At 39.1% G+C, this 10,089-nt stretch overlaps 1 protein-coding gene across 3 annotated transcripts in view; it reads right to left on the bottom strand.

The window, feature by feature from the left end:
* Window positions 1-5,002: 5,002 nt before the first annotated feature.
* The window catches only part of LOC109544197 (eppin-like), a 7,867-nt gene continuing 2,780 nt past the window's right edge, over window positions 5,003-10,089 (bottom strand). For all 3 annotated transcript variants that reach the window (XM_019914268.2, XM_019914270.2, XM_019914269.2), the window contains 2 exons: window positions 5,179-5,352; window positions 5,003-5,112 (listed from right to left, as the gene is read on the bottom strand). In XM_019914268.2, coding sequence (XP_019769827.2) covers window positions 5,102-5,112; window positions 5,179-5,352 — 185 coding nt within the window. In that variant the 3' untranslated portion in view covers window positions 5,003-5,101. The remainder of the gene's footprint in view (window positions 5,113-5,178; window positions 5,353-10,089) is intronic.

Here is a 10,089-nt window from a genome sequence, read left to right as displayed (position 1 = left end):
ACAATTTGTAAATTATACCTTTGTTACAAGTTCAGTCTCATAATCGTTTTAATGGCCTACTTATCTACTTTTGCGATGTTGTCACACGTAAAACATGATCTTTTTAAGAAGCGCAAATGTCATGCAGAGTATGCAACATGCATACACCATCACAAGACCACAGGTGTTTCAAGTTGAAAAAGTACTTAAACTTAATTACAAACTTCAAAACATGACATTTCAAAAATTGACATTGCCACAAAATTTTAAATATGAAATCGATGCATTTTACTATTCGTGTAATCTTTCATTCGAATAAAAAATAGTGTTCGATACGAGGGCGAAAATTTGTTTTTCGAACTCCTGACGGATTGACACCCTCGACTTCGTCTCGGGTGTCAAACGCCGTCGTCGTTCGAAAAACGACATTTTTCGCCCTTGTATCGAAAACTACTATTTACGTACTATTGTAGCTGATTTTTTTACATCAAGAAATACTTTTATAAATTTATTAGTCGCTTCATTGGAGTCGAAACAACTAACGATTTCGTTCCAATTTACCATAGATATTTTTTCTTTAAACATCTCATAATCAGATCGCAACAGATCTATTCATTTTTTGCTAGTTTAAGATATACAGGGGCACAGTGTTGCCGTTTTTCCCAACTAGTTTTTTGCAAATATCTCAGTTTTTTTATCAGAAACCGTTATTGATTGATATCGGGTAGAGCCTCGAATGCAGTTGGGTTGTGGCAAGCAACAAATATCCGCATAAAAAGGAGCGCAACAGACAAAATGCATTGTCAAAACTTTTCCAGCCAGAGACAGCATTGAAGTTGACGGGGCTGCTTTGTTCCTGCCGCACAATGTGCTTCCTGCCCGATAGGCTGCCGTGTTCATTTCCCTACTTTTGTCTTACATAAGCGCCTTCGTAGCGCCGGTTTCGCTCCTGCGGTGATGACTATCACTTTTAGTTTAGCATTATTTTCGGCTCCGAAAGTTTTCCGTTCGATTCGGCTGCGGCCGGTTGACATCTTCATTCGGCCAACATCAGCACCACCATCATCCACCATCTCCTCGTCGACATTCGGCTTTATCGGCACTATTGGTTTCCATCATGTTTCAATCGCCACTCTGCCGGCTCTCAATTAAGTGGTTATTAGCCATACGTTATTCGGTCATTAATCTCACGTTATTAATGCCGTATTTACATGGACGAGGATGCGGTGCCCATGTGGTCAGTGCGATTGACGGATGAACAATTGCTTTACGACCGATTTCCAATCGCTACTTCCGCTAATTACCGATTCCATGGGGCAGTTCTTTTGCTTTCGCACCCCTCAGGCCACCTCAATTACATTGAAAATTCAGGAAGCACGCACATTTGCCACACATTACTTTATGTCAAATTTTGACACTTACGTCTTTAACCTGAGATTTTGAAAATCTCTGAGTAATTGCCGAGTTCAACAGGTCAAACGCCCTCTGGTGGCTAAAACCGTAACTACATGTTAACTAGTAATTTGACACTTGTCTGTTGACATTGATTGGTTTTGTTTTGTTCTAATCAACTTTTGCAAGCTTTTAAAGACATAGAAACCGATCGAAAAGTGTGTAACTATGGTTTTATGTTATAGATGTCATCAACTTCAATTAATAAACAAGTCTGACAGGTCTCAACTGTCACTCGATAACGAGTAATTTGACGTCTCGCAGCGCCAGGTAGTTGAACTTGCAATTGTCACTTTTTACGTTTTGAGGTGTCAACTTATGATAGGAAACACCGTGTCACACGAGTTTTTAGAAACGCACGGGCGCAGTAACTCAGTTCAGTGGCTGGAAAACGTTACTTATAAACAATGTTGGTGACCTTTTTTGCTAGTTCTTTGGACAAAGTTGATGACCTTTTCTTTACATATTAAAATGATGAAAAATTAGTAAAAGTCGGGCGGAGGTGAATGTCAAGTTTACAGTGTTTTTCGCCTCTACACTGGTTCAAGAGATATTAAATCTAAGTTGCGGTTAATTAAAAAAAATCTGCCAAATCATGCATTGAAAAGAGCACACTTTCTTCTTAGGATAGGGCAGGATGGGCTTTTCAGCCCTCCCAAAGGCGGATTAAAAGGGAGGGGGGGTCATGAAATTTTGGCATAATCTTGCACCTAAGTGTCTGATATTCAAATTTCGCTTTCTGAGTCAAAACTACTCAAATTTCCTCAGTAACGTTGTTACGACTGAATCTAGTTTTCAATTCTCTATCCAACGATGCCAAAATAAATTCTGTGGCTCGAATGGTTCTTGAGAAACTTCGAATAAAGGTCATTTAGTTATCTCTGGAATGATGTAAAAACGGGCGTTCTTGCTCATTTTGCTTCCGAGAAACATGCAAAACGGGACGGAAAACATGAAATTTTGCAACATTCATGCGCCACCCTTGCACAAAACGACGATCAGTTTTCTAAGTTGAGCCCTGGCCTTAAACTGAAATTTAAAAGAGACTGTGCGTAAATTGCGTCAAAATTTTCAAAAAATTTAATTCTCCCAAACCCAGTGGAACAGAACGTGGCCAAGGCGCGTGTTGGAAAGAGCACACATTAATCTGTGGAGTTTGAAAGTTTCGTTTTTCTGATTTTATCGAGGACAATTCGAGAAACCTTCCAACTTGAGCTGCAAGTGTTTCTTCTTAAATTGTCATTCAAAAATGCATTTTTGCTAAACTGAGCAACCCGAACTAAACTAATTTGCTGAAATAGTTACTTTGTGCCCTACAGTAATTTCCCTAAACTGAAATGCAATGGAGTGAAAGCGGAAAGACGGAATTGCCGTGTTTTTATGATCATGGTTTTTCTGCGAAAGGTGGCAGTTTTTTATTATTTTGAATAAAAAAGATTTACTGAGGTTTTATCGCATTTAATTCGTTAATTTTTAAAATTCCTCTGTACAGACGCAAGATCTTGCATCTTCTGTATTTAACCTGCATTTCTTCTGTACCTGCGCCTTTTTGCCTGCATCCGTTTCTTCACTCAAATGTATGGCTTTGTCTCCATTCACCCTGAGTGGCAATTCCAAGTTTATTTTTACATTGGCGTTCTGATCAAAATCACTGAAGTAAATGCAATATAAACATAAAAAACTTAATAATTCTTAAACTTAATAGAGATTTTCAAATTATTACCTACTTAGTTTGAGGCGCACGTTCAGTTTTAGTTTGGAAAAACTTACATTTTGATCCTGATGTTTACAAAGCTGTAAAAAAATCAGGATTCCTGGCGATTTTCCTAAAACCTTCCTCTTTATTGCAGTTAGCTTTCGTCTAAAGATGGTGCAAATTTCAAGTTGCCACTGCTTTTAGTGTGAATGATATGAAATTTTCAACGAGATCGAATTCGGTTCAGAACGAGTAATTTTTTACCGCGCACACTCAATGCCTCTACACGCATGCGTTTTGAAAAGTTTGGCAACACTGGGACCACCGAGTAGGTGGCTACAGCAAGCAAGCGGCTTTTTGTAGCCTAATTCCGAAATGACGTCAAACTTTCAAGTTCAAACACGGCAAATGATTTCTGTCGCAATCAGATCGATCAGTTCTGAATAAAATGTCAAAAAATTATTATTAATTTATTTGTTTCATGCTAATTAAAAATTACTATAACAAATATTTTTTGCTAATATTGAAAAAATATTTCTTTTGCTATGAAATGTTTGCGAAACATATGGATATTTAATAAATATGTAGGTAATATTTTCTGCTTTCTGGGAAGAGCGGGCGGTTGCGATTCGGGCCCGTCCATAAAGGTGGTATGTGCGCTTTTAGCGCACTCAATTGTCATTAGTTTGCATAAATTTCATGCCGAAATGTGGCAATCGCGCTTATCGTCCGAAAAGTATCTAGTGAGTGAGGCGAGAATCGTCCGAAAGTTATCGGACGTACCCAGGAAATGAACATAGAACGAGCGCCAGACGCAAAACTTTTAAATAGCGTAAAGTTGCTCATTTCAACCAATTTTCCTCAAAATCACGCCATTTTTTCGGTTCTAATATGATCGAGCAGGCCGGATACGAAGGCGTTCTCATCAGTTGCCCATTTTCTAACCCTTTCTGTCACTCTGCCTACCCTTCGGTCGACAGCTATAATTAATCTTGTCTTGGTGATCGATTCGCCCTCCGAGGGCCTTCGCTTTTATTGCCGCAATGTTTTACCAGTTTTTTCACCCACGGCGCGAAGAATGCCCAGATTGGCCGAAAATTATTGACGAGTCATTGCCAGATACTGGAAAAAATCAATGAAGATGGCGACTTTAAAGTTCAATCGAAAGACATTGTCCGACAGGCGAAGCTAGCGATTCATAAATCCCGATTTCTTTAAGCGCCACTCTCACAAGGGTGATTCAAATTGACGCATCAGGTCACTTGTTGTCACCCCTAGGCGACTGTGTCCTTGAAAACACTGTTGCCGTTTTTCTCATTTGGTTTTTTGCAAATATCTCAGTTCTTGATTAAGATTAGTTTTTTTCGCTATTTGTCCTGCACTCCCGCAACACCCCCAGAGGAATCTGGCAAGTTTGAACCACCCCCATAAACTGCACAACCATAAAAATCAGCTTTTATTGCCGCAATGTTTTACCAGTTTTTTCACCCACGCCGCGAAGAATGCCCAGATTGGCCGAAAATTACTGATGAGTCATTGCCAGATACTGGAAAGAATCAATGGAGATGGCGACTTTAAAGTTCAATCGAAAGACATTGTCCGACAGGCGAGGCTAGCGATTCATAAATCCCGATTTGTTTAAGCGCCCCTCTCACAAGGGTGATTCAAATTGACGCATCAGGTCACTTGTTGTCACTCCCAGGCGACTGTGTCCTTGAGAACGCTGTTGCCGTTTTTCTCATTTGGTTTTTTGCAAATATCTCAGTTCTTGATAAGGATTGGTTTTTTTCGCTATTTTTCCTGCACTCCCGCAACACCCCCAGAGAGATGTGGCAACTTTTGAACCACCCCCATAAACTGCACAACCATAAAAATCAGCTTTTATTGCAAACAATAACAATTGTAAATAAATAAAACAATTTTAAGTCGATAATTTGTACCACCGAACGTCCTCAGTTGCTCCACATTGGACCATTATCGCACCTCTAGAACGTGAAAATTCACCAGTCAAGCAGACCTGTAGGGGGATGGCATTGAATTCAGTCACTCACCTGCGCACATGTCCATGCAGGCCTTTCGGGTAGGAAAATTGTTGCTGTTCCCATCGCAGCCCCCAAACCCGAACTCGTCGCATTTGCCAGTCTCTGGATCGTATCGCCATCGCATGATCAGCGCTCTGCAATGGCCTCGCATCTCTGGAAGGCGGCACATTACATCTGGCAGGTCTGGAACAACATACAGGGCGAGTCAAGTAAGCCCCCAGCCGAAAAACTTGCATACCGAGCATCTTATGCTTACGCAATCTAATCAACAATGAGATTCGGCCTTCGCGCCGATTATATAAAAGAAGAAAGTGCGAAATGTGGCCGTTGATTGTTAAACCAAACAATGGGAAAAGCCTATTGAAAACAATCGATTCTGGGTCAATAAATTGCACGATTACATTCTTATGTGAGCTTCGCTTTCTTCTATGCAGCGTAGTTTTCAAGTTCACAGTTGAACATTTGTGGTTTCGTTTGCGGGAAAATTGCCCCAATCTATCTTGTACATTTGTGAACAGTGGCCAGTAACGTCAGTTAAATTTTAAAAAATCAATTGCTTTTAAAACTGCGGAATTTGCAAAAAACCATATCAAAAAGACGGCAACAATGTTTTCACGGTAATCTGCCTAATTAACATTACGGAAGTACCTGTTACTTTGTAATTATTTAAAAATCCGGTAGCCATGGAATTATAGAGAGTGACAATAAAATAGACAAGGATAATCGGAAAATTCAACAGGATTCTTTGACTGTGTTGCCGCATGTGTTGTGCATAACCCCGAATTTATATTCGCAGATAAACATACATTTGAGTCATTAGCTCGAAACAAGTTAGTGCCTCTGTAATCTCCTTATTATCATCCACTCTTATCGAGCAGCTTCGGTTAATTAACGCCTGCTCAATTTGTACCGGTGTTCAGTGAGCGGTTGGTTTAATGTGTCCTTGTGCTCTGTTTATCTTAGATACATGGTAGGAATGTAGCTCTTCCTCAGTATTTATTTGGAAGCTGGGAAAGTGTCAGTTGTTGTGCAATGTTCTGAGTGCTCCTGGAAGCCTCACAGTAGGCCTGGGTAACTCAATGAATTTTAGGAGTTGGCGCCTTGCTGGTTTGGTGCGCCAACGCAAGGCGCATGGCTCTTTTACTTGTTTTTAGCAACCGTGTTTTTTAACATCTCTTCAAAATTTCAGAATTTTCCAGTTTTGGCAATGTTACTCTTTTTCTAAATGCTCAATTATCCAAAGATTCACTTAAAAATACCGAGAATCTTAAGTTATTTTTCGCAAAAAATTATGTAATAGATTTTATTAGAACACTCGCCTCTTTCGTCGCTTTTAAAAAGTTTTCAAATCCGTTTCCAGGTTCGAATTTGGGACAAAAATCAAATAGTTTTCTATCAAAAAACAAACTGAACAAGCGAAATTTCATGATAAATTATTCGGAAAACTTGTGACTTGATTAACTCATTAACCAATGAGTTAAAATTCATTAACTGAGAGAGCGGCAACAACTCAAAAGCGCAACTCAACACAGTGTTACCCAGGCCTACCTCTCAGTGAGTCGCAGTTTGACAAACTATTGTTATTATTGACAAGGGCTATCCACCTGCAACTATATGTTAATGACAAAAGACATCATTGCCGCTTTGACATTTAATCAAAAAATTGTAAAAGAAAACTTTTCAATATCAAAATTTTACGTAGTTTGTAATAAAAGTAAATAATTAGCTAACTAGACCTTACAAGTTGCCAAACTGTGCAAGTATCGCAATATTTGATAGCCTGACGTGCAGTTGTCAAACTGACAAACTGTCGCAATATAATTTACCGGCTCCAGATACCAGATGAAAAGTTCAATGAAAAACGTCTGGAAAAGCGGAAAATTAGTGAATCTTAAAGTGACAGTGATTAAGAAGTGGAAATGGATGGAATCTCGCCCGAACTTAGACAGATGGGCAAAATAAAAATCATAAAAAAAGTGACAGATATTTCATGATGAACTAAGGTTAAAAATTTGACTTTTCACTGTTCTCACTAAGCAAATGGGGTGACTAATGGTGACTTCTCAGGTTAGTAGTAAAAAAAATGTTAATACCATTATAACTGCTGGGTCGCGACTGCACCAAAACAAGCGCGATTATTGTAACTATCAGCAGCACTAAAAGCCTTTTGGAAATCATCATTAATTTGAACTTGTTTAACTCTTGCTCGCACTAAACCACTCACAATGAGCGGTTCTGGTAGTGCCTGGCTAATATATGTTGAAGACGTGTCGACACCATAGGAGGTGCGTCACTGTAGAAGACCCAGTGCGGGATTTACCATCAGAATTCATTGGGCAACCACTGGGTTACCTAAGTTGGCCACCAACCGGAGCATAAAATTATTTTTAAACCGTATATACAGGGTTATTCACGCTATAGGGCACGGAAGTTTGCGGCTAAACCGTTGGATTTTAAAAAAGTATTATTTTATGAATTGTGCGACGCCTGCCGAGCGCACATTTTAAAAATATTTTTGTAATGTACAGGGTGTCCCAAAAGCTCTAAAGGTATCAAAGTTGGGTTTTTTAAAATGGAATGTCCTGTATATTATTGCATTTTTTGATTCATTTTGTAAAAAGGCAAAAACTTAGTTATCAACATCCTAGTACCATTCGATAGGTAATTGAAAATTGCATTTCCTGGTAAGCTAAAAAATATGGGGTTGTATTTAAATTAATCAAGTTATAGCCACTTAAAGTTCTTATTTGATTAGTTTAAATTTGTGGACACCCTGTATAAAATGGTAAGTTTATTATCATCGGGATATAAAATATGATTTCTTGTTACAGTACACTACGAATTACGTTTACATAACTTAAATAACTCTAAAGTATTGACACATGAAAATAATATTAGATTTTGATAAAATTCGAATTATTTAGAAAACCTTTTGACTTAGACATTATAAATCTTATTAAAACCAACACTTATTTTGCTCAGAGAATCCAAAAATGCAATAATATATAGGGTATTTCATTTAGAAAAACACAACTTTGATACTTTTAGGGCTTTTGGGACACTCTGTACATTACAAAAACATTTTCAAAATGTGCACCCGATACGCGTCTGTGGATTTATCAAATAATGCTTTGCAAAAAACAAACGGGCTACCCGCAAACGTCCTTGCCGTATATCGTGAATAACCCTGTATATATAAAGAATAAAAAAAAAGGCAAGTTGAATATGGCTAGTGAACGCTTACATAATGGGTTCGGACAAAACAAGGCCCACGCTAACTTTTACATTAGATTAGAAGCTATCAGGTCTGTTCTGAGTCTGGGCGCAATACGACTGGTGCACACAAGAACAGTCTGACTTTGCTTCGCAAGGATTTTTAAACAATTTTCATGCACATTGTGAACTAAGCAAATGGATTAATCCCGTTGTGGTGTTTGCGCCTGCAAAATATCAATTCCTGCTGTTTTCGGCACATTTTGTCGGAAGTTATCCGATGCATTTAATAAGGTGGAACGGAAGTTATGGGACACAAAGCGCTGTTGCTCCACAGCCGATATTTCACCGTATTAGTTATATTAAATGGCAAGAATGGCCGTAATTAAGAACGTGTAGCTGTTGAACGCCGCGCTCAGCTCAGTATGAATGGGGGCTGCAAATTTTCCATATTGCTCCTGGAGCCGCTGTCATCATCAGGCTGCATGTTTCACATTTTAGAGTCAGTCCATAAAATTCTCCTACTCCGTTGGGATATTTGTATCGCGCTGCAGATTTTGCATTCCTTACTGCGGCCTGGACACTTAATGCGCCCCTATTTCATCCATGCGAAGGCGCGCTATGCGGACACAAAAGCGCCACACTGGACCGATTTTTTCCCATTGGATTTTTCACCCGGCCATTCAGTATTCCTTCCTTGGCCCGATAAATCAGCTCAAATAATTAGGGAGCCGTTGTTGTTTTTAATTGCAAATATTGGAATTTCCATTAGTGGATCCGCCGGTAAACCAGCTCGGGCCACTTTACAGCATTATGCAAATGCACCATCTGAGCCCCGTCAAAGCTCTGACCTGATCTACTGGGCGATTCCGTACCAGAGAAATCTGATGAAAATTTCCCCTAAACTCGTGAATGCGCAAATTTTCACTATTTCAAGTCTTTCTTCCCCCATACGCCATGCACATGTGCAGATGATGGTGGCTTCCGCGTTTTTTCATACGCATTTTGCTTCATTATTACACAATCGCAACGGAAAATCGAAAAGTCCAAATCACCCGCATTCATTGCCAGTCGGATTCGCAACATGCATTTCACGTAGAGCGAATGGGATTTTACCAGAAATGTGGGCCAGTCGATAGTCGAAAAATCATAATAGCATGCTTTTGGCAGGCTGTTGGTCAATGTCGCGGATTACTTTAATTTACTACTATTTACAATCTGTAGAACAATAAGTAAATTTGGTAATCATGAAAATAAAAATGGCATAATCAAGACGTGAACTGGATTTAACAGCAGAAAAAGCACTCAGAACATTGCGCAACCACTGACACTTTCCCAGGAACCAAATAAATATCGGCTTCCTTCCACCAACTCGAAAAAACCCACGCAAATCTAAAACTTCTTGAATTCAAGCATTTTTTGAGAAAACTGCCAACATTTCCCCATCCATGGTTCACTTTCTAAAAAAACCATTCATTTCTGTCTAGAATGATCTACAAATGAGCGTTTTTGCTCATTTTGCCTCCGAGACATAAGCAAAAACAGGACGGAAAACATGGAATTTTGGCATAATCTTGCACCGAAGTGTCTGATATTCAAATTTCACTTTCTGGGTAAAAACTACTCGATTTTCCTCACTCACGTTGTTACGACTGAATCGAGTTTTCAATTCTCTATCCAACGATGCCAAAACGAATTCTGTGGCTC

Source organism: Dendroctonus ponderosae, unplaced genomic scaffold, assembly GCF_020466585.1.
Source record: "Dendroctonus ponderosae isolate FM_Combo_2020 unplaced genomic scaffold, Dpon_F_20191213v2 Dpon_F_20191213_10, whole genome shotgun sequence".
Taxonomy (NCBI): domain Eukaryota; kingdom Metazoa; phylum Arthropoda; class Insecta; order Coleoptera; family Curculionidae; genus Dendroctonus; species Dendroctonus ponderosae.
The sequence above is the reverse complement of the archived record's forward strand: the minus strand, read 5'-3'. Positions and strand labels throughout refer to the sequence as shown.